General features: G+C 39.0%; 1 protein-coding gene and 1 pseudogene across 8 annotated transcripts in view; one reads left to right on the top strand and one right to left on the bottom strand.

The window, feature by feature from the left end:
• Positions 1-25,400, top strand: part of HERC2 (HECT and RLD domain containing E3 ubiquitin protein ligase 2) — a 238,331-nt gene that overhangs the window by 167,971 nt on the left and 44,960 nt on the right. For all 8 annotated transcript variants that reach the window (XM_044932091.2, XM_044932094.2, XM_044932108.2 and 5 more), the window contains 7 exons: positions 642-786; positions 1,727-1,952; positions 11,643-11,814; positions 13,246-13,435; positions 13,995-14,135; positions 20,197-20,388; positions 23,055-23,208. In XM_044932091.2, the coding sequence (XP_044788026.2) occupies positions 642-786; positions 1,727-1,952; positions 11,643-11,814; positions 13,246-13,435; positions 13,995-14,135; positions 20,197-20,388; positions 23,055-23,208 (1,220 nt within the window). The remainder of the gene's footprint in view (positions 1-641; positions 787-1,726; positions 1,953-11,642; positions 11,815-13,245; positions 13,436-13,994; positions 14,136-20,196; positions 20,389-23,054; positions 23,209-25,400) is intronic.
• LOC102403460 lies at positions 8,051-8,403 on the bottom strand (annotated as a pseudogene).

Here is a 25,400-nt window from a genome sequence, read left to right as displayed (position 1 = left end):
TCCTTTTATTTATTTTGAGTTGGGATTAGTGACAATATTATAAGAAGAAATATCGAATTATAACTGGGTTGTTTAGAAAAGAACACTGGAGAAATTTTAGCCTAGCTTGTCTTTCTTATTTAGATAAAGTATGTGTAGAGGCTTTTTTCTGCTTTTTTTGCCATGCAAGGAGCCTAGTGATCACATGTGTGGAAAACAGATTTCTGATTTCTTTGATCCCTGAAAAAGTTCATGTGTGTTTCCAGTGAAAGATTATTAAATCAGAGAGAGGTGGAATATCCAGCTGACCATGGGCAGACAGTGTGATGGCCTTGGTCTTAGTGTCATGACTCAGAGGCAGCTTGGGGAAGAATCACTACAGAGATCTTTTAAGAGCCATTTGAGGTTGCATGTCATGTTTTCAGTCTCTGTATGAAATCTACATCAGTAACTTAAATACCATTAAACACATTAAGGATCTTGCTAGCAGAATTAATGTATTATTTTGAATTAATGGTATACTATTTTATAATTTCTAAGACCTTGGGCATTGTGTCTGTTGTCATTGAGCTGACTCTAGTGCTGTGGCAGTGAATATTTTGCTGTGGGGTATTGCCAGATCATACTCATGTATTAAAATGCTCACTGTTGATTCCTTGCAGGGGGAAGGGGGACTATTTCAGACTGGGCCATGGCTCGGATGTGCATGTGCGGAAACCACAGGTGGTGGAAGGGCTGAGAGGGAAGAAGATTGTGCATGTGGCTGTCGGGGCCCTGCACTGCTTGGCGGTCACTGATGCAGGACAGGTAAGGGAGCTCGGGACAAGAGCTTATGTTGATAGTGTAACTTGTGACAAAATGAAGTGAGTCTTGGTACTTGGAAAACCAGAATGGTGGGCTGTGTCCACTGTGTTCCTGTGTACATTTGCCTAACTGTCAGCATGAGTGAGGGCGTCCAGGAAAGACTGCTGAGTAATGCACGTTATAAAGTAGTGAGCTTTCCCACTGTAATGTCTGAAGGGAAATGTATGTATTTCATTTCTGAACTAAAGTTATCCTCGATAAGAGTTGCTTGTTCCTCCACCATAAGAGGCTATCCTGTGACAGGCTCAGAGATAATATAATTTGAAATTATGACAATTTGAAATGTATGACAATAAATCAGCATATTGTACTTCAATCAGAATGAAATAAAAATGAATTATACTTCCTAATTCTGTAAAGCACAAAATTCCTTGAAAAGTAAACATATTTTTTGGATCATTTTCTCTTTTCAAAATTAAGGAAAAAATGTTACAATATTTAGTTAAAGAGGAGAACTTCCTGCTTCTAAGAACAGTATATAGATGAATTCATTGGGTTGATATTACGTAAATGAAAGTGAAAGTTGCTCAGTCATGTCTGACTCTTTACAGTCCATGGAATTCTCCAGGCCAGAATACTGGAGCAGGTAGCCTTTCCCTTCTCCAGGGGATCTTCCCAACCCAGGCGATCGAACCCAGGTCTCCTGCATTGCAGGCAGATTCTTTACCAGCTGAGTCACAAGGGAAGCCCAAGAATACTGGAGTGGGTAGCCTATCTCTTCTCCAGCAGGTCCCTTCTTGACCCAGTAATCGAACTGGGGTCTCCTGCATTGTAGGCAGATTCTTTACCAGCGGAGCTATCCAGGAAGCACTCACCAAGAATTTTGAAGTAAACTTAAAGAATGTTCTGAAATGTTGAAAAATTATTTTTATCTCCTTAACAGGTGTACGCTTGGGGTGACAATGACCACGGCCAACAGGGCAATGGCACAACCACAGTTAATAGGAAGCCCACACTTGTGCAAGGCTTAGAAGGCCAGAAGATCACACGAGTAGCTTGCGGGTCTTCTCACAGTGTGGCGTGGACAACCGTTGATGTGGCAACACCCTCTGTTCACGAGCCTGTCCTCTTCCAGACTGCAAGAGACCCTTTAGGTGCTTCCTATTTAGGTAACCGAGATCTGTGTTTTATACGAGATCCTTCTGCATAGATAGAATGTCATAGATGGAATGTTTAATACTGCTACTAGATTAAAGTTTGTAGCACCGAGTTACCTATGTTCTGAACCATAGCCCCAGAGTCGTCATGGTGCTCTGTGCTGTGATTTATGCTGGAATGAAAACTAGAAGTACAGTACTGGTTCTTGTGATCAGGACAGCTCTGGCAATGCTGTGCACGTGTGCAGACAGGGGGACTTTAAAGTTTAGGCATTTGGTGTTTTCAACAGCTCTATTCAGAGCTGAATTCATATATGTATTGATCACTGAGGAAGGCTTTCTTGTCTCTTCTTGCTATTCTTTGGAACTCTGCATTCAGATGCTTATATCTTTCCTTTTCTCCTTTGCTTTTCACTTCTCTTCTTTTCACAGCTATTTGTAAGGCCTCCCCAGACAGCCTTTTTTTTTTTTTTTTTTTTTGCATTTCTTTTCCATGGGAATGGTCTTGATCCCTGTCTCCTGTACAATGTCATGAACCTCATTCCATAATTCATCAGGCACTCTATCTACCAGAGCTGGTACCTTAAATCTATTTCTCACTTCCACTGTATAATCATAAGGGATTTGATTTAGGTCATACCTGAATGGTCTAGTGGTTTTCCCTACTTTCTTCAGTTTAAGTCTGAATTTGGCAATAAGAAGTTCATGGTTTGAGCCACAGTCAGCTCCTGGTCTTGTTTTTGCTGACTGTATAGAGCTTCTCCATCTTTGGCTGCAAAGAATATAATCAGTCTGATTTCGGTGTTGACCATGTGGTGATGTCCATGTGTAGAGTCTTCTCTTGTGTTGTTGGAAGAGGGTGTTTGTTATGACCAGTGCATTTTCTTGGCCAAATTCTATTAGTCTTTGCCCTGCTTCATTCCGTATTCCAAGGCCAAATTTGCCTGTTACTCCAGGTGTTTCTTGACTTCCTACTTTTGCATTCTAGTCCCCTATAATGACAAGGACATCTTTTTTGGATGTTAGTTCTAAAAGGTTAAGACCTTCATAGAACTGTTCAACCTTAGCTTCTTCAGCGTTACTGGTTGGGCATAAACTTGGATTACTGTGATAGTGAATGGTTTGCCTTGGAAACGAACAGAGATCATTCTGTGTAGTGCTAAATCACTGTAATTTTACTTTACATTTTGCTAATGACTAATGATGTTGAGTGTCTTACTAGGCTTTAAGTGTCTATTCATATCTTTGGCCTGTATGTAAACCTAGGTTGTTTGTTTCCTTATTGTTGAGTTCTGAACAGTCTGTATGTATTCTGTATACAAGTCTTTCATCAGATATTTAATTTGCACAGTGTGACTTGTCTGTTTATTCTCTCAGGTAAATTTTGAAGAGCAAAAGATTTTAATTTTGATGAAGTCTGATTTATCCATTTTTATCTTCTATGAATCATAGTTTGGGTGTTGTATTTAAATAACCTTTACCTAACTCAACATCATAAAGATTCTTTTCCCATGTTTTTTTGTAAAAGTTCTATAGTTTTAGGTGTATGCTTGATCTTCAGTTAAAGTTCATACATGGTGTGAGGTATGAATTGAAATTTAGTTTTGGTATTTGGATATCCAGTTGTTTCAGTTGCATTGTTCAAAAACACAGTATCCGATACTGGATGCTTGGGGCTAGTGCACTGGAATGACCCAGAGGGATGGTATGGGGAGGAAGGAGGGAGGAGGGTTCAGGATGGGGAACACATGTATACCTGTGGTGGATTCATTACGATATTTGGCATAACTAATACAATTTTGTAAAGTTTAAAAATAAAATAAAATAAAAAAAAAAACAGTATCATTTCTGTATTGGAAGAATTTGTACTTGTGTTAAAAAATAAGTTGTTTATGTATGTGTGGGTCTATTTCTGGATTCTCAGATGTGTTTTGTTGATTTGTTTTTGTATTTTGATTCAAATACCACATTGTCTTGATTACTGTAGCTTTATAAAAGACTGAATTCAGGCTTTGGTAATTCTTTAGCTTTGTTCTTTTTCAAATAGGTTTTGGGTATTCTAGACCCTTTGCATTTCCATGTAACTTTTAGAATCAGCTTGTGCGTTTTTATAAAATAACCTACTTGGGATTTTGATTACTTTGACTATAAATCAATTTGGGGTTTGCTTCACAGTATTGAATCTTCCCACTCACGAGTATACTATTTCTCTCCATTTGTTTATGTCTTTAATATTTCTCAGCAATATTTTATAGTCTCAGTATACAAGTCTTGCATATCTTTTGTCATATTTGTCCCTAAATATTTCATATTGTTCATTCTGTTATAAATGGTATTTTAAAAAATTTCTTTTGTTCCTTGTTCTTTTCTAGAAATATTCAAGTTGCTCCTTATTAGTGTGTAGAAATACATTAATTTTTTTAGGACATTTGGATTACTTCCAGTTTTGGGCTGTTACAAGTAAAATCTGCTATTAGTTTTCACATTCAGGTTTTTGAGTTAAGTCTTCCATACCTTGAATACACCCCACTTGATTTTGCTACTTTTCATTTCTTTGATTTTCTCTCGTCTGTTTTCAGTTTTATTGGTTTCTGTTCTCACCTTTATGCTTGCTTTATGTTTATTTTCTATTCTTTTCTACTTTCTTGAGATGAGAGCTTAGATTATTGATTTGAGACTGTTTGTCTTATCTTGTGTAAACTTTTAGTACTGTAAACTTCTGTCTTGGCACTGATTTAGCTACATCTCTCAAAATTTCATATGTTTTATTTTCTTTTTCATTTAGTTCTATATATAAATGTATGTATAATTGAGGACATAAGTAATTTTATTTTTGTATAACCTTAAACTTGCCAAACTGCTTCATTCTTTTAATACAATTTATCTTCTGTTTGATACCCAGCTGCACTCATACTGAAATTTAGTGACAACTACTTAGTGATTCCAGCTTGAAGTTATAACCATACACCAGATGTTTTGAATACAAGCCAATCTGTATGTTGGGTAAACTTAAGAACTCTTAGTGTCTCTTCTTTTGCAGAAACTCTCTCTCTCTCCTGCTGTACTTTGTTTGATCAAGAAGACTAAAGGCAAATGGCCAGAAAGCCAACTTCCTTCAGTTGAGACAGAAATGTTTTTCCAACTTCTCCTATGAATAATATTTCAAATACCAAATTAGTTTTCCCAGTGTATACCAAATTCTAATTTGATGGGTTTTTTTCTTACTACTTCTCTTCAGTGACCTATAAATTTGTTTAAATAATAAGTACCTTTTCTATTTTTTTTTTTCACAATGAAAAATTAAATGATGTGTTGAATACACTACTAAAAATACTTCACCTCTCAAATATGGTCTCTATGTTGAAAATTACGGAATTTTTCCAGTTAACTTTCAAATCTTGGCACAATCTCTCTGTTTTAAAAAAATATATCATTTTTGAAATAATTTGAATCAGTTCCATTCAGTCGCTCAGTTGTGTCTGACTTTGTGACCCCATGAACTGCAGCACGCCAGGCCTCCCTGTCCATCACCAACTCCCGGAGCCTACCCAAACCCATGTCCATTGAGTCAGTGATGCCATCCAACCATCTTATCCTCTGTCGTCCCCTTCTCCTCCTGCCCTCAATCTTCCCCAGCATCAGGGTCTTTTCAAATGAGTCAGCCCTTCACATCAGATCGCCAAAGTATTGGAGCTTCAGTCTCAACATCAGCCCTTCCAATGAACACCCAGGACTGATCTCCCTTAGGATGGACTGGTTGGATCTCCTTGCAGTCCAAGGGACTCTCAAGAGTCTTCTCCAACACTGCAGTTCAAAACTACCAATTCTTCTGTGCTCAGCTTTCTTTAGAGTCCAACTCTCACATCCATACATGACCACAGGAAAAACCATAGCCTTGACTAGACGGACCTTTGTTGGCAAAGTAATGTCTCTGCTTTTTAATATGCTATCTAGGTTGGTCATAACTTTCCTTCCAGGAGTAAGCGTCTTTTAATTTCATGGCTGCAGTCACCATGTGCAGTGATTTTGGAGCCCTCTGTTTCTACTGTTGCCCCATCTATTTGCCATGAAGTGATGGGACCGGATGCCATGATCTTAGTGTTCTGAATGTTGAGCTTTAAGCCAACTTTTTCACTTGCCTCTTTCACTTTCATCAAGAGTCTCTTTAGTTCTTCACTTTCTGGCATAAGGGTAGTGTCATCTCCATATCTGAGGTTATTGATATTTCTCCTGGCAATCTTGATTCCAGCTTGGGCTTCATCCAGCCCAGCATTTCTCATGATGTACTCTGCATATAAGTTAAATAAGCAGGGTGACAGTATACAGCCTTGATGTACTCCTTTTCCTATTTGGAATCAGTCTGTTGTTCCATGTCCAGTTCTAACTGTTGCTTCCTGACCTGCATATTCTCAAGAGGCAGGTCAAGTGGTCTGCTATTCCATCTCTTTCAGAATTTTCCACAGTTTATTGTGATCCACACAGTCAAAAGTTTTGGCATAGTCAATAAAGCAGAAATAGATGTTTTTCTGGAGCTCTCTTGTTTTTTCAGTGATCCAGCGGATGTTGGCAGTGTGATCTCTGGTTCCTCTGCCTTTTCTAAAACCAGCTTAAACATCTCGAAGTTCACGGTTCACGTATTGCTGAAGCCTGGTTTGGAGAATTTTGAGCATTACTTTACTAGCATGTGAGATGAGTGCAATTGTGCGGTAGTTTGAGCATTCTTTGGCATTGCCTTTCTTTGGGATTGGAATGAAAACTGACCTTTTCCAGTCCTGTGGCCACTGCTGAGTTGTCCAAATTTGCTGGCATATTGAGTGCAGCACTTTCACAGCATCATCTTTCAGGATTTGAAAGAGCTCCACTGGAATTCCATCACCTCCACTAGCTTTGTTCATAGTGATGCTTCCTAAGGCCCACTTGACCTCACATTCCAGAATGACTGGCTCTAGGTGAGGGATCACATCATTGTGATTATCTGGGTCTTGAAGATCTTTTTTGTACAGTTCTTCTGTATATTCTTGCAACCTCTTTTCAATATCTTCTGCTTCTGTCAGGTCCATACTATTTCTGTCCTATATCGAGCGCATCTTTGCATGAAATGTTCCCTTGGTATCGCTAGTTTTCTTGAGGAGATCTCTAGTCTTTCCCATTCTGTTGTTTTCCTCTATTTCTTTGTATTGATCGCTGAGGAAGGCTTTCTTTTCTCTCTTTGCTATTCTTTGGAAGTCTGCATTCAAATAGGTATTTCTTTCCTTTTGTCCTTTGCTTTTCTCTTCTCTTCTTTTCACGGCTATTTGTAAGGCCTTCTCAGATAGCCATTTTTCTTTTTTGCGTTTCTTTTTCTTGGGGATGGTCTTGATCCCTGTCTCCTGTACAGTGTCACGAACCGCTGTCCATAGTTCATCAGGCACTCTATCGGATCTAGTCCCTTACATCTATTTCTTACTTCCAGTATATAATTGTAAGGGATTTGATTTATGTCATACCTGAATGGGTTAGTGGTTTTCCCTTCTTTCTTCAGTTCAAGCCTGAATTTGACAATAAGGAATTTGTGATCTGAGCCACAGTCTGCTCCCGGTCTTGTTTTTGCTGACTATATAGAGCTCCATCTTTGGCTGCAAAGAATATAATCAATCTGATTTTGGTGTTGGCCATCTGGTGATGTCCATGTATAGAGTCTTCTCTTGTGTTGTTAGAAGAGAACGTTTGCTATGCCCAGTGCATTCTCTTGGCAAAACTGTTATTAGCCTTTGCCCTGCTTTGTTCTGTGTTCCAAGGCCAAATTTACCCGTTACTCCAGGTGTTTCTTGACTTCCTACCTTTGCATTCCAGTTCCCTATAATGAAAAGGACATCTTTTTTGGATGTTAGTTCTCAAAGGTCTTGTAGGTCTTCATAGAACCATTCAACTTCAGCTTCTTCAGTAATTTGAATAGCTACTCTATAAATCAAAAATTGATTCACAAGCCCCTGGTACTACAATCCATTTTATCAAGTGTCCTAAATATGTTCTGTATCAGTTTTCTTGATCATAAGATGCATATGAAAATATTTTTAATATAACTATTTTTGACTATATAGTTTCCCATGAAGACACTAGTCACTTAATGTTTATATTATCGATTTCCATTGGTTGGCAGGAGGCTCTTCCACTGAGGACTCCCATGTTTTCCACTCCACCATTTTTCTTGCAGACTTAATTCATTTTCAGCCTAAAAAAATCATCTCTTCTATTTAACCACTCTGAAGTTGCTCTTCTAATTTTACAACCTCTGGTTCCATTTTAACTATACCCAGCTTCTTATTTGTAATCTGTACTGTATACCTTCTGTATGGTGTATTTTTAGGGATTCGTCCAAGAACATCCAAGAATCTTTGTATACAATATTCTTAGCTTCTTATGTGGACTCTTAAACATAAGCCAGTCCTACAAGGGCAGTGGTCTTCTGTGGCCAGCCCACCATGACAGCCCAGTTTTATATGTTTTTCAGCTTTATTTTTGACATATGAATTATTCTTTTTGTTCCTTTTTGTGTTCTAGTTGCTTTATAAAAAAAAAGCTAGTTAAGAACTTTCACCTCTCTGTGTAGTATTTTTAAACCATAAATTTAATTCCTTTAAGATTTAGGGCTAGCTGTTTATTTTCTAGTAAGGTTTGTGTCTTCGATGGAAGTTTAACTTACTGGCATAAAGTTGTCTCAGTGTTTGCTTATTTTTGTTTTAATATTTGTAGACTCTATAGTGGTGTTATTACTCATTCCTTACATTGGTAATTGTGTCTTCTCTTTCCAGTTTGTCTATAGCTTTATCAGTTTTATTAAGTGTATTCAAAGAATAAGCTAATGGTTTCCTTGATTTTCCTTCATTGTTTTTCTGTTTTCTGTTTCACTGATCTTTAATCTTTAGTCTTTTCTTCTAAGAAGCTTAGGTCTTTGGCTTAGGGTCTTCCCAGTTTTCTAGTGTAGTCATTTACTCTCCTTGAGTAATTGACACTGACGTCATTAATGACAGATTATCCTCTCATCCTTTGCTTTGAAATTATTGCTTTGAAATAAAGTTTGACTGATAAGAATATAGGTACAAGAGAAACTACGATATATTTTTTCCATTCTTTTTACTGTTAACCTAGTAAAAAAAAACTTCCTGGTAGGCAACATATAGTTGGATTTTGCTTTTTAATTTTTTCTCTGGGACTCTCTAATTGGGGTGTTTACTTCACTCACATTTAATGTGATTATGAATATATTTGTTTTCAATCAGTATCCTGCTGTTTTGTATTATATTAGTCCTAGCTGTTTATTGGTTTTTTCTGCTCTTTTTCTGCCTTTCTTTGAATTGTTCTTTTTGATGTTGTATTTTCTTTTTTGTTTTCTTTGAGCTTTAACTTTTTGTGTTATTTTAGTGGTTGTTTTAGGAATTATGCACCTTTAATGTATCATAGTCTGCCTTTAGCTGATTCCCTTGTAGCTCAGTTGTTAAAGAATTGACTGCAATGCAGGAGACTCAGGTTCGATTCCTGGGTGGGAAAGATCCCCTGGAGAAGGAAATGGTAACCCACTCCAGTATTCTTGGCTGGAGAATTCCATGGACAGAGGAGCCTGGCGGGCTACAGTCCGTGGGGTCGCAAGAGCTGGACTCCACTCAGCGACTGCACCAGCGCCACCTGCAGGTGGGCTCACGCTGTTTCATGCGCAGTGTGTGCCTCACGCGGTGATACATCTCTGCTTCTGCCCTCCCGGCCTCAGTGCTACTTTTGTTATGCATTTCTCTGTATGTTGTAAATGTACAGTTGTTTAAATTAGTTTTTTTAAACATCAGGTTATCTATTTAAATGAGTTAAAAGAGTATCTCTATGTTTACTCACATAGTTACTCTTTCCAGTGTTCTTCATTTCTTTGTGGAGATCCTTTTTACATCTGGAATCACTTTTCTTCTGCTTGAAGGAATTCCTTTTTTATGTCTTGTCAGCTCAGATGTGCGATTCTTCCTTTCAGCTTCTTACGGCTAAACTAGGCATTATTTTGCTTCATGTTTGCACCATGTTTTAGCTGACTGTATAGTTTTAGGTTGACATTGTTTTCATTGAGAATTTGCTGTCATTCTTATCTTTGTTCTTCTGTACATAGCATGTCTTTTATCTAAGACTGCTTTTAGGATTTTCTTTTTATTTCTCTGGTTTTTATTTTCATGATTCAAGCACTTGTGGTTCATGGTGCCTCTTAGATCTCTGGGTTTTAAGTTTTCATCCATTTTGTAAAATTGTCGGTCACTGTTCTTCAAAAAAATTTTTTTCGCTGTACCTTTGGGAAGTCTAGCTCCTTGTGTATTAGGACTCCTCAAGTTGTTCCACAGATAAATGACATTGTTCATTTTTAAACTGTTCTTTCTGTTTCACGTGAATAGTTTCTGTTGCTGTATCTTCACATGCACTCGTCTTTGCTTCATTTTCATATGCTGTTAATGTTACCAACTGTTTAAATCTCAGACATCTTAGCTACTTTTCTAGAAATTTGATTTGAGTATTTTTTTTTATTTTTTATGTCTCTGATTCTCTTTTGAACATATGGAATACAGATATAAGAAGGTAATCAGATAGCTACTTTTCTAGAAATTTGATTTGAGTACTTTTTTTATCTTTTATGTCTCTGATTCTCTTTTGAACATATGGAATACAGATATAATAAGTATTTCAACTTAAGTTGTCTGCTGTTGGTAATATCTGTGTCAATTCTGGATTGTTTAGATCGATTTTTCTTCCTGAGTTGAGTGGTATTTTCCTGCCTTTCTTCCAACATGGTAACTTTTAGTTTGATGCCATACATTGTGAATGTTGCTGGAGATTTTTATGCGTGTAATGAATCTTCTTGAGCTTACATACAGTTAAATTACTCTCAAAACAGTTTGATCCCTTTGGATCTTTGTTTTGGATTTGTTAAGTGGATTCAGAGCTGATATTACTGTGGGACTAATAATTCCCTACCACTGAGTATTTTACCCAGTGCCTTGTGAATTATGAGGTCTTCCCTCTAGCTGATGGGAACAGGCAGTAGCTGGGACCTCTGTGTTCTCCTAGTCCTCTCATACAAGTTCTTTCTTTGTCTCTGAGTCATGCCCATTTATGAAGGCCTCTTATCTGGATGAGTGAGAATGCCTGCATATCTCCAGGGCACTCTCTGTGCAACTTTTCCCTCTTATCCTGTCCTGTGAACTTTGCCCACATTGGATTCCCTGGTGCTGAGCTCAACCTCCTCTTCTCACAGAGACCACTGGGCTCCATCTGGTTCTCTCCCTGTGCTCAGGCCTGGGAACTCTCAGGGCAGTGGGCTGGAACTTGCTAACACTGTATATGGTGAACATACTATCTTCTCACCATTGTTGTGGATTTTTTGTTTTGCTTTACATTTCATCGATAAGTAAATATAGATAGTTACCATAGCATTTTCATGGCTTATATATGTATAGCGTAAATTGTTGTAAGTACATTTTGCAAAAGCATTTACATTTTTTTGTAGTTATAGCAAACCTTCACTATAGATGTTTGTTTTTAAACTATGCGAGATTATTAGTGAAACTAATATTTAATCTGTGAAATAGCAAAATGCAGATTGCAGTGTGCTTTGAAATGAAATGGAAAGGTCAAATTATAGAAATAGAGCAAACTCTGATCTTAAAAATTGAGGCCAGTTTTATTTTACTTTTCCAGGTGTGCTTTCTGATGCTGATTCTTCTCCTGCCAGTAATAAAATCAATGGTGCAAATAATTCTAAACCAAATCGCCCTTCTCTTGCCAAGATTCTCCTATCATTAGATGGAAATCTGGCCAAACAACAGGCCTTATCTCATATACTTACAGCATTGCAAATCATGTATGCCAGGTAAGCTTGTTTGCTAGCTTTTGAAAACCCACAATTATGTAAACTTTAGGTTTTTGTCCTTTTTTGATGGAGAATGTTTGTTACTGTTTTTAAATACTGTGAGTTCTAGGTCATACACCCTTTGATAGTGAATGATGGTATCTTTATGCTTTTCTTTTAATGGAGGTTGAAATATGAATTAGAAAATCAAGTTGAAAAACATTTTCATTATTCTTTATGGCCAATAAGCTTTATACCTGTTTTTGGGGGAAGAATTAGTTAATACTTATATACAGTAATATTTAAGACAGTTGTCATCTCCTTCACTCTTGATAAGGCAGAGATTTGATAGTGTTGTCTTTTCCTCCATTTTGCTGCTATTTTCATGCAGACTAAATAAATGGCCCATCAATCACTGTATTGTGGTTATGTACATGATGAATAGAAATAAATACTTAGGGACATTAATTTAGACTAAAGGCTAACTTAGTCGTTGAGAGGACATTTAGTCTTCGCTGCCTTGTGTGAGGCACCTTTGGTATCTGGCTTGCAATAAACACAAAATCACTGTGGATGGTGACTGCAGCCATGAAGTTAGAAGATGATTGCTTCTTGGCAGGAAAGCTATGGCAAACCTAGATAGTATATTAAAAAACAAAGACATCACTTTGCCAACAAACGTCCATATAGTCAAGGCTATAGTCAAAGTAAAGCAGTAGTCATGTACAGATGTGAGAGCTGGACCATAAAGAAGGCAGAGCACTGAAGAATTGATGCTTTTAACTGTGGTGCTGGAGAAGACTTGAGAACCCCTTGGAGAGCAAGGAGATCAAACCAGTTAATCTTAAAGGAAATACATTCTGAATAATCACTGGAAGGACTAATGCTGAAGCTTTAATACTTTGGCCATCTAATGTGAATTCCAACTCACTGGAAAAGACTCTGATGCTGGGAAAGCTTGAAGACAGAAGGAGATGAGTGCAACAGAGGATGAGATGGTTGGATGGCATCACTGATAAAATGGAAGTGACCTTGGGCAAACTCCAGGAGATGGTGAGAGATAGCGAAGCCTGGTATGCCTGCTGGCCATGGGGTTGCAAAGAGTTGGATATGACTTAGTGACCTAACAACAAAAAATCCCAAGTTATCCTTAGACTCTTAACAACCAAGAAGATTTCTCAGAGAAATCCAGAGGCTTATTCTGGTCTGATTTTTATGTTGGCAGTTTTTCACCTGTTATCACTATGGTCGTTCAGTAAATAAGATCAGGAGTAAATATTTTAGGCAACAGATACATAGTAATAACATTCAATATTTTTCTAAAACTCTCTTTTTATAGTTATCCTATAATAATGAGGGAATCCTTCAGTAAACAGTTGCCCTGCCCCCTGACTCTGCCATCCTGCAGAGGTAGATGCAGTTCACCACAGGCCTGGCTTTCTCTCCTGACAGAGACACTGTGGTCGGGGCCCTGATGCCGGCTGGCATGGTTGCCCCGGTGGAGTGTCCTTCCTTCTCCTCCTCGGCACCCACTTCTGATGTATCTGCCATGGCCAGTCCCATGAATGGAGAGGAGTGTGTGCTGGCTGTTGATATTGAAGACAGATTGAGTCCCAATCCATGGCAAGAAAAGAGAGGAGAGGTAAAAAATGATAAAGCAGTAAAGCAGTGTTTGATTAGGAAGTGAAAGGTAGCTCATTTGTGTCTTATAAAGTACAAGTCATTCTTTAACTTAATTCAGAATGTTTTTGTGTCTACTACTATGATTTTTGGCTTGAATTAGTATTCTGTTTAAAAGGAGTCTTATAGTGTGTAGATGGGAATATTCTTTTAAAAAGTTGCTAAGTACAATGTGCAGTTGTTCATCTGTAATTCTGAAACTTGAACACTCTGAAAACTAAAGGTTTTTGTATTTATTTTGGGGAAAAGCCCAGCTTGGAGAGATATGAGCTCATTTTAGTTGTTTTCATGTGATTACTTGTGAATATTAATAGGTTTTCCTGGGAACATGAATATGCTTAACTTTGCAGGGCTGTCCCAGATTGCATGGGAGGTGGTAGCTGGTAATATAAATGTCTTGTTATCTCTGTAAAATCTGGCATATTCCAGATGACCTTAGGGGTAAGTAGGCCTTTTAGAGTTAGAAGGGAAGTGTGCCATGTGGCCAAGTTTCTCCTTTTTCTTTTTCATTTTCAAACTAGATTATCTCTTCTGAGGATGCTGTGACCCCTTCTGCAGTGACCCCATCTGCTTGCTCAGCTTCTTCTCGGCCGTTTATCCCAGTAACAGATGACCCAGGAGCTGCCAGCATCATTGCAGAAACCATGACCAAAACCAAAGAGGTCAGGGGGTTTTCTTCTTTAATGGTTTATTTTGAAATAATCTTAAATGTACACTCAAGTTGCAGAAGTATTTCCTAGACATAGAGCATGGCATACTCCTTTCTGCTGTCTACCTAGATTCTCCAATTGTGTTTCTAAACTGTTGGTGGGAGAGCTGCATGGCATAATCCCAGCCTTCCTTAAAGCTTCAGAGTGTGCTTCCTAATTATCAGGACATTGCCACTGATCAGGGACTATTTTCTGCCCCAGAGACCGACTCAGATTTTGCTCATTACAGGTCTAGAACCTTCCCAGGGGTGAGGGTTACCTCTTTTTGTTTTCAATATGGAACCATCCTTAAGTTCCTCTTTTTATAAGAAATTTTATTAGAAATGCCACAGGAATGATGCAGAGTTCTTTTCAGTGCATTCTGTTGAGGTGTGTGCATTGTTGATTTGCTGCATCACAGGTTATATTCTTATTACTTTGTTAAATTTGTCTACAAGATTTCTCTATTGGAAGTTAATAAATTTTTAAAAAAAGCATGTTTATAGGTATTCCTGGGAGATAATTTACTTTGGGACTATGTTACTAGCTTATCCCTCATTATGTTTTCATCTGCCAGTTTTTAGTATCTCTTGATAATTCCATCTGGGTCCATTACTACTGTGATAATTGTCAAGTAGTGATTTTTCAGATTTCATCATTCCCTTTGGAATACCATTGTTGCTATTCTTCAGTAGGGAAGAACTTTCCCTCTTCATCTCATCTTTCTGTTGGTATATATTCATGGAATTCTATTTTACTCAAATAATATCATCATTTGACACCCAAATTGTCCCAGACTTGGCCTTTGGTAGGCCTTTCCATCTGGTTTGTCTTTCTGATGTGCCCCCATATTTCTTTGAGCACTTTTCTTTATAGCGCAGTCAGTTTAGCTCAGTCGCTCAGGCCTGTCTGACTTTTTGCAACCCCGTGAACTGCATGACTCCAGGCTTCCCTGGCCATCACCAACACCTGGGGCTTGCTCAAACTCATGTCCATTGAGTTGGTGATACCATCCAAGTATCTCATCCTCTGTTGTCCCCTTATCCTGCCTTCAGTCTTTCCAGCATCAGGATCTTTTCCAGTGAGTCAGTTCTTCACATCAGGTGGTCAGAGAATTGGAGCTTCAGCTTCACTATCAGTCCTTCCAATGAATATTCAGGACTGGTTTCTTTTAGGATTGAATCTCTTTGCAGTCCAAAGGACTCTCAGAGAGTCTTCTCCAACACCACAGTTCAAAAGCATCAGTTCTTCAGGGCTCAGCTTTCTTTATGGTGCAACTCTCACATCCGTACATGACTAATGGAAAAACCATAGCTTTGACTAGATGGACCTTTGTCGGCAAAATAATGTCTCTGTTTTTTAATATGCTATCTAGGTTGGTCATAACTTTTTTCCAAGGAGCAAGCGTCTTTTAATTTCATGATTGCATTCACTATCTGTGGTGATTTGGAGGGCCCCCCCCCAAAGTCTCTCACAGTTTCCATTGTTTCCCATCTATTTGCCATGAAGTGATGGGACCTATGCCATGATCTTCATTTTTTGAATGTTGAATTTTAAGTCAGCCTTTTCACTCTCCTCTTTCACTTTCATCAAGAGGCTCTTAGTTCCACTTTGCTTTCTGCCATAAAGGTGGTGTCATCTGCATATTTGAGGTTTTTGATATTTCTTCTGGCAATCTTGATTCCAGCTTGTGCTTCATCCAGTCCAACATTTTGCATCATGTACTCTGCATGTAAGTTAAATAAGCAGGGTGACAATATACAGCCTTGACATACTCCCTTTCCAATTTGGAACCAGTCCGTTGTTCCATGTTTGGTTCAAACTGTTGCTTCATGACCTGCATACAGATTTCTCAGGAGGCAGGTAAGGTGGTCTGGTATTCCCATCTCCTTAAGAATTTTCCAGTTTCTTGTGATCCACACATCAAAGGTTTTAGCATAGTCAGTGAAGCAGAAGTAGATGATTTTCTTCAGTTCTAAGATCTAGTGGATGTGGCAATTTGATCTCTGCTTCCTCTGCCTTTTCTAAGTCCAGCCTGTACATCTTGAAGTTCTCAGTTCATGTACTGTTGAAGCCTAGCTTAGAGAATATTGTGCATTACTTTGCTAGCATGTGAGATGAGTGCAGTTGTGTAGTAGTTTGAACATTATTTGTCATTGCCTTTCTTTGGGATTGGCATGAAAACTGACCTTTTTCTAGCCTTGGCCACTACTGAGTTTTCCAAATTTGTTGGCATATTGAGTGCAGCATTTTAACAGCACCATCTTTTAGGATTTTAACTAGCTCAACTGGAAGTCCATCACCTCCACTAGCTTTGTTTGTAATGATGTTTCCTAAGGCCCACTTGGGTTCTCACTCCAGGATGTCTGGCTTTAGGTGAGTGATCACACCATCGTGGTTATCTGGGTCATTAAGATCTTTTTGTATAGTTCTTCTGTGTATTCTTGCCACCTCATCTTAATAGCTTCTGTCAGATCCATACTGTTACTTTTCTTTATTGAGCCCATCTTTGCCTGAAATGTTCCCTTGGTATCTCTGATTTTCTTGAAGAGATCTCTAGTCCTTCCCATTCTATTGTTTTCTTCCATTTCTTTGCACTGATCACTGAGGAAGGCTTTCTTATCTCTCTTTGCTATTCTTTGGAACTCTACATTCAGATGGGTATATCTTTTTTTTTTCCTCCTTTGCCTTTCACTTCTCTTCTTTTATCAGCTATTGGTAAAGCTTCCTCAGACACTGTTTTGCCTTTTTACATTTCTTTTTCTTGGGGATGGTTTTGATCATGGCTTCCTGTACAGTGTTATAAACCTCCTTCCATAGTTCATCAGGCAGTCTGTCTGTCAGACCTAATCCCTTGAATCTATTTCTCACTTCCACTGTTTAATCATAAGGGATTTGATTTGTTTCTTACCTGAATGGTCTAGTGGTTTTCTCTACTTTCTTCAGTTTAAGTCTGAATTTTGCAATAAGGAGTTCATGATCTGAGCCACAGTCAGCTCCCTGTCTTGTTTTTCCTGCCTGTATAGAGCTTCTCTGTCTTTGGCTGCAAGGAATGTAGCCAAATGGTGATGTCCGTCTGATTTTGGTATTGATTATCTGGGTGATGTCCATGTGTAGAGTCAGCTCTGGTGTTGTTGGAAGAGGTTGTTTGCTATGACCAGTACATTCTCTTGGCAGAACTCTGTTACCCTTTTTTGTATTCCAGGGCCTAACTTGCCTGTTGGATTGCTTTGATATTTTGTTAAGGATTTTTGTACCTATATCTTCTCCTGATTTGCATTAAAGCATAATACTGGCCTCCTAGATGAGTTAGGCAATGTTCCTCTTCTGTTTGTTGGGAGAGTTTGTGAAAGATTGGTGTCAATTCTTTAAATATTTGGTACAATTTTCTCTCTTCAAACATACTCTCGTTATTCTTTTATTTTGTTGTTTCCTGCACAACACAGAATTCTAGGTTCATCAAGATGTTTTATGCTGCACCACAGAAATCCTATTTCTCCAAAAAATCATGGTTCTTTTTCTTGGAGAATGATATTTCAAAGCCAAGATCTGAAATATCTTTGGTTTTGTATGGCGGGAAGTGCAGTTCATCTCCTTTCTTACTGGGCAGAGCTAGAAAATATGTGTGTGTATATGCTTTCAATAAGTTATGCATTTAATATTTATTTTGGTATATACCTACATATATTGAAAACCACTGGTTCACAGCAGTACAGTCAGTACTAATAACTGCATAGGGTTCATTCTAGTTTCATCCTTTTCTGTATTGATCATGCTATTCTCTGAAAGTGAGGAATCTGGCTCCTGCTATTGACAGTTTAATAACTTCCCCTCAGGTAGCTGCCTTCTCATTCGGCTGTCTCTCCTCATGCATATGGATATCCCCCTTCCCCTACATAGCTTCTGGCACTCAAAACCAGTCTGCCTGTGCAGGGATGACCTCTCATCCTGCTTGACCCACTCCTGTCCCCAGTGCCAGCTGGCCCAAAGCAGGAACACTTTCCACTTGGCTTGGCTCTGTCACATTGCAGCCTCCCCCACCCCACCCACCTTGTGGACGACCTCCCAAGCCTACTCAGGTGCTCCTCATCCCAGGCTATCTCATCCTGCTCACATGATCTCCCTTGCCAGCATATTCACCTTGTGAACAAGCATATTATTTTCAATTACATTTGGAACTCTTGATTTATTATGCTGTCACTAGTGTCAAAAATAAATGCTATGGAAAATATTCATAACCTGTAGTAATAAGAAAATTGATATTTGTAAATTACATGTCTGGACTCAACTTGTGATATTTGGCAATCTCCTAAGGTGAGGTTTTAATGCATAAATTAATCTGAATTATTCAATATTTTTTCTTTTAGGTAGAAGAAAGATGGTATAATTTCTTTCTTACCAATTTATTTATAAGGCATAGGCATTATCCAGATTATAGCCTGAAATTACTATCATTTCAATTTTGTTTGATTCATTAACAACAGGAAAGTAATTTTCATGTTAGTTTTGGGCACAGAATCCGCCTGCTAATGCAGAAGACACAAGAGATGGGTATTTCATCCCTGGGTTGGGAAGATTCCCTGGTAGACGACATGACAACCCACTCCATTATTCTTGCCTGGGAAATACCATGGACAGAGGAGCCTGTCAGGCTATACAGTCCATGGGATCGCAAAAGAGTCAGACATGACTTAGTGACTAAACAACAGCAAGGTTATGTAGCTAGTGATTTTATTTTTCAGCAATTCCTTTGGATTTGTTCTCTATTTTTTTTTTTTAAACAACCCCACCAAAAAAACGTTTGGTATTGTTTCAAATAAGACCAAAGATGTTATATATGATTAATATATTCCACTGAATGTTTTTGCTGGCCTTCAGTGAATGAGATTCTGGAGTGTCTTCGTTTCGGATGCACTTCACTTGCTGATTCCCTGTGTCTTCACTTGAAGGTGGGAGCAGGGTCTGTTTCTCTTAAGGGAGAAACCATGCTCCTGCCTCAGAGCTATGGTTTCCAGGGCCAACTTGAGCATTGATGGAATCTGCACATTGTTCGGATCACATTCCCTTGAAGATTCCTAAGTGGAGCTTGTGCTTTCCCTGGCTTATTTCTGTTTCTGAAAACCACTGACAGTGATTTCGCTGAGATCCAGAAAGCAAGAGAGAAGGGAAGAGACACTTGTGGCATCTTGTTCTTTCCCTGGAGAGCTGGCCTCTGCCCAGGAAACAGGAAGGGCTCAGGTCTCTAATACCCACTCCCTCTAAGCTCAGAAGCTGTTGGATCTCCCTGTTACTTTCTGTATGCCAGACCCCACTGCCAACCTTCAGGAGGCTCCTCTGTGGTGGCAGCAGGCTGTGGGGTGATTGTCCTGGGCAGGAAACCCTCATGACGTGGGATTGACGGGTCAGTGATGCTGTTACAGGCAAACAAGCAGTTCCTTTTTCTGCTAATGTGGAAAGGTGTGGTTTGTTTTAACTGACATACTGTGAAGGAGAAGTAAAAGGGGGGTACTGAGAAGACTTTTCTTAACAGTACCTAAGGAACAAGAGATTATGAGCAATGTTTATATGTCAAAAAGTCTGTTACGTAATATTCTGAGAAAGAATTATGAAGAAGATCTAGGCAAAAGATGTAAAAGTATAGTGTACAAATGCAGTTGATGGAAGACTCCCAAACATACCCTGTGGTGGTAGATTTTACATGGTGAGATTTCATTTGAAGTCTCCCCTTGAAACACACCTCAGATATGAAGTTGGTCACAGTATATATTGTCATTTCTTTATAGTTTAGGCATTCCTTTTGACAGCTGCTGTTGGTAATTTGTAAAATAGTTGATTGATTTTGAAAGCATAGTAGAAGGTGGTGTAGATTTAGGGGCTTATTATTTCTTATTCTAGTACTTCATGGTCGTAAATACCGCAGAAGGTTCCTTATTCGTCCGTCATTGGTAATCGTGTATCCTTTGAGTTCTTGACTGTTTGTCTCTTAATGTCTCTTAATATATGATTCCTCATTTTAATTGTTTAACTTTTTTAGGATGTTGAAAGCCAGAATAAAGCGTCAGGCCCAGAACTTCAGTCCTTGGATGAATTCACTAGTTTGTTGGTTGTGGACGACACGCGTGTCTTGGTGGACCTGCTCAAGCTGTCTGTGTGTGGCCGGGCGGGGGACAAGGGCCGGGACGTGCTTTCAGCTGTGCTGTCTGGCATGGGCACTGCCTACCCACAGGTGAGCTGCAGGGGGCGTGGGCTGGAGGCGCCGCGGCTGTCTTGTGCTGGAAGGAATTCTAGTGAAAATGAGTCCCTTCTCTGCCATCTGTGCTGAGTTGCTCCTCAGTTTGCCTTTTAACATTGTTTTAATATTTTAGAATTTAGAAATTTCTAGTTTTTGCAAAATCATATCTGCCAAATATTTTCATTTATGGCTTCTGGATTTTGTATTATGCTGTAAATAACGGTACGAGCATGACATTGTTTAAGAAATCCTCTCAGGTTTCTTTTAATCATTTTTGTTTTCATTTGTAATTTTTTTTATTGGAATATAATTGCTTTACAATGTTGTATTTTTGTTATACAAACATCATGAATCAGGGATATGTCCTCTCCCTCTTGAGCTTCCCTCCCACCACCTCATCCCACCTTTCTAGGTCACCACAGAGCACCAAGCTGAGCTTCATTTGTTATTATATTTACCTTTTTGAACCATCTGGAATTTATCTTGATATAGGGGATAAAGTAGGGATTCAGCTTTACTTTTTCCTAGACGGCAAACATGTTGCAGCAACACAATTTATTGACTAAATCCATCTTCTTCCCAGTGACTTGAAGACCACTCTTATTGTACTGTAAACTGTACTTATTTGGGTCCTTTATAGACTTTTTTGGGTTCCATTATGCTAGTTTTTATGCTTTAATATCAGAGTATTTTAACTATTAACTATTTAAAGTAGATTTTACTATTTGGTAGCATGGGTTCTGTAGTATTTTCTGCCATGATGATGATCGGTACCTGAGCCATCCATTGTGGTAACTCCTGGCCACGTATGGCTCTTGAGCTCTTGAAATGTAGCCAGTGCACCTGAGGCCCTGACGTTTTCATTGTATTTCACTTTAAGTTCAAACAGCAGCATGTGGCTACTGTAGGGTATCAAGGCAGTATCATATCAGTGTAGCTTAGAAGTAGAACTCCTCAGTTCTGAAGCCCTTGGGCGTCCTTGGGGACACCTGTTGCTTACCAGCAGCCCCTCTCCGCCTCTTCAGAGCGGCTGTGTCAGGAGTGACGCCATGTGCCCTGTGCAGTTGTGTCACCTGGGTTTGATTTCCATACACCACCAAAACCATAGTGTACTTAGGAATGGGTGAGCGTTCTTAAATCCTAGTAAATGATTTGGTAGATACTTTAGGGGATTATTGTTTCTTAATCATATTCAGGAAGAACTGAAAGGTTATAGGTTTCCTACTTTGTAGTTTTTTGAGGCAAGTTACTTGGCATAATTCTGAGAGATTAAATCAAGGTGAATTTCCGTAAGGAAAATATTAATGTTTTTACAAGTGTATTGCATTTGTGAGAGGAAAGGATGGAATGAGAACGTGGATTTAAAGTAATAATACCTAGAATTTGTTGTAAACATATCTTCTAGGCCCCGTTCTTGGTACATTCTCTTAGTATAGAGCACAGGCTTTCCCTTTGTTTACAGATAAGAAAACTGAAGCTCTCAGTGATCGTTACTCCCTCAAAGACACTCAGGTGTCTGGTGGATAGGAGAAATGATTGTAAACTCTTGAGGGTAGAACCACATCTATGACCCCTCGGTAACCCTCTTCTCAGAGTTTATTTCGCTCTCCTGGGGTACTGGCTGTCTTTGCAGAAGAAGGTGTTAAAGCCCAGAAGACCCCTGCTAGGCTGTGCGTTAGGAGTTAGATGACATCGACATCTCAAATTCAAGGGGAGACAGAAACAGAGATGAGGATTTTCTTCCAACTTTCCTGGCCAGTGGCAGGATGCTACTCTTATGCCCCATCCTGATCTAGTATTTGAGACTCTTTAAACAAGAGAAACTTTTGTATTCATAATTATAAAACCTAAATTATGGCAATGATTATAGTTTGTCATTAATGAAACTTCTTACTAAGATAACCTTTATTATCTAAATACAAGGAAAAATAGATGAAAATAATCATTTCTGAAAGAATAGAGAATGGTCTCATTAAGTTTTTCTAAGTTTAAAAACTTTGGAAGTTAATTACTGTAACAACGTATTGTTTGTTTTTAAAATAGTAATCAAAATATAATCACCAGTATTGACCATTTAAATGGTGTGAGTCACTAAAATTTTGAAATGAAATCTGAACATTATGGATTGTTGGGCTGTATGGTATGGGGGCTGACCCTAAATGTCTTGGGTCAGGAGACACCCCCAGTTGTTTCATTTCCGGTGCTGTCTCCCACCGTTCAGCTTGGACAGCTGGGTCGTTCCTCTCCATTCCTGCCCTTCTTGCTTGACCCCCATGCCTTCTAGGATCTTGGTCATTTTTATCACCTTCTGCTCGTTGCTTGAAAGTTTTGTTTCTGGGCAGATTTTCCTCGCTAGGACGTAACCTTGTCTTGACATGAAGAGAAAGTGTTGAGATCACGGGCATTTCGTTTCATCAGTTGGCATGTATTGGGTGTTTTGTGTGTAGGTGCTTCCTTATTACTTGTACATAGATCTTTCCAAGCTTCACAGCACCCCTGTGAGCTCTGCTATCATGATTTTATCGGTGAGGAAACCGAGCCCTGATTTACACTAGATTTCTCAAACTCCCAAGCTCTCCGTGCCCCCGTCCCTATGGAAAGAACTGAACCGGGCAGGCATCCTGATGTCTTCCTGCTTTGTCCCCTGCTTCCCCCGACAGGTGGCAGATATGTTGTTGGAGCTCTGTGTCACCGAGTTGGAGGATGTGGCTACAGACTCACAGAGTGGCCGCCTGTCCTCTCAGCCTGTGGTGGTGGAGAGTAGCCATCCCTACACTGACGACACCTCATCCAGCGGCACAGTGAAGATACCAGGTACTGAGGGCTGGCCCCAGGGAGGACACGGGTCATAGAAAAGCTGCCTGTAGAACAGCTTCATTTCTGCCTTTGCAGCAGTCGAAGCAGCCGTCCTTGTTTTACAGAAAAAAAAAGGGACAGAATTGCTTTAGAGTCACTTTCCCCACCTTTTCTAGAAACCTCACTTACCCAAAACATGATACAGGAAACTATGCAGAGTAGATGTTTAGCTTAATGCTTATTAGGTGGATACCTTAGTTGCCAAAACTCAGATCTAGAAGCAGTCTTGTGCCTGTGCCCAGAAGCCCTCCATGTGTCGCCCCCTCTAATGTGACACTGTCCTGGCTTGTATTTCTGGACAGTTTCTATAACCCAAGTGTGCATTCTCATCTTAACTCTCTTAATTAAACAGTTTCCATCTTTTAAGTATCTTTTAACCTGTAGTTTCTTCCTTTTTTTTTCAATAATTCATCCCTGCTGCACTTTCACCTGTTCCTCCGTCCTGTCTTTCTACAGATTACCCCTGATTCATCGGCCTGCTTTGTTCAGCCAGGCCCCCTGGCAGGACCATTAGTGTTTGCGATCCTGCATCTGGAAGCATCTAGTGTCTGTTTGTCTTTCCTTTTGTGATGGCAGCGGCTGCTGATGCTCATTACCTGAGGCCATTAAGTCCATTGGTGGTTGCAAAATGGTGCTATTCTAATTATTTCATTTCTTATTTATTAGTTAGATTACTTTATATAGGGACATTTCCCCTGACCCTTTGGTTGGTTACCCAGGAGTACTGTTTGTATGAGAAAGGCAGGATAAAACCTTGATTCTTTTCTTCTTTTTACATTTTCATGAGAATGAACACATCATTCTTTGAAGGTGACCAGTTATTTTGGGGTTTTTTTTTTTTTTTTGGCTGTGCCTCATAGCTTGTGGGATCTTAGTTTCCTGACCAGAGACTGAACCCAGACTGACAGATGGGGAAAGCACCAAGTCCTTAACACTAGATAGTCAGAAAATTACCTATTTTTTCTTTTATATCATGAACCCATGGATTTAAACATGTATGATGGGCTTTAATCCATTATGACTATTGTGAAGCTCAGATTATCGCATCTCCAGACGTTGAGCTCCTTGTTGCGTTTGGCCCTCGGCAGTGCTTCTTATGGTCCAGTGGTAACTTCCTTGTAGTCTGATAAGATGCTTCAGGCTTGTCATGTAGTTTCTCCTCTCCACCTGGAGTCTACCCTGGTGTCTTTTAGTGGAGATGGCATTTTAGATCACTGGGCTGTTATTGTTTCTAGACTTTTTCAGCAGATAGAGACAGGGTAAATGAATGGACAGTCAAACTGACTGACTGACTGACCGACTTTCTTTTGAGTTCATAATGATATGATAGATCCAAATTCAGAACTACACGTTTCTGTTTATACTTAACCTCTTCTGTTCTGTCTGTGTTTCTTTTCTCCCCCCAAATCCTGGTTCTAAGACAGAGGAATGACAGAATTAGAATATCTCATAATTACGTATTTGCTTTATCCCACATCACAGGCACAAAAGACTCAGGGTACTAGTCTAACACTACCAGATATGTATATGGTTACTGAAAATAGTTAACAAAAGTTTTTCCTGGTTTCTTGCTCTCTTCATTGTTGCAATTTGATTAGATTGGTCATACTATAAATCCCAGAGCATAACGGCTATTGCATAGTCTGCTTTCTTCCTGTTAATCTTCATTTAGTTCTAGTTGTCTCCTTCCTTACTATGATTGTCTGAAGCTCACTCTCTTGTCAGTTCCTCAGCAAGCCTCAGAGGATGACAGTCCCGACATGAGTCAACTTGTTCTAAAAGTTGGTTGCCCACATTGGAAAGTTAGTTTTATTGAATAGCATATTTTCCTCCTGTAAATGTTTGTTGTTGAAAGTGTTATAAGTGACATTCTCAGATAAGGGTTTGTGCCCCTTTAAAATGTTGAATAGTTTTGAGTCTTATCTTTCAGGACAGTTTTTTTTTTGCATTACAGTTTGTGGTATTTGTTTGCAACCTTGTTTCAATTTTCTTTTTCATGGATATGGGATTGTTATCTTGTGTTGGATGCCTTTTAGAGTCAATATTGGCTGCTTCCTTTCCTCCTGTTTGTCTCAAAGCATATCTGTTGTGTTTATTTGCTCCTATGTTCTAATTTAATTTTCATTTCTGAATTAAAAAAATTTCTTTAC

This window comes from Bubalus bubalis, chromosome 2, assembly GCF_019923935.1.
Source record: "Bubalus bubalis isolate 160015118507 breed Murrah chromosome 2, NDDB_SH_1, whole genome shotgun sequence".
In the NCBI taxonomy this organism is placed as follows: domain Eukaryota; kingdom Metazoa; phylum Chordata; class Mammalia; order Artiodactyla; family Bovidae; genus Bubalus; species Bubalus bubalis.
The sequence above is the reverse complement of the archived record's forward strand: the minus strand, read 5'-3'. Positions and strand labels throughout refer to the sequence as shown.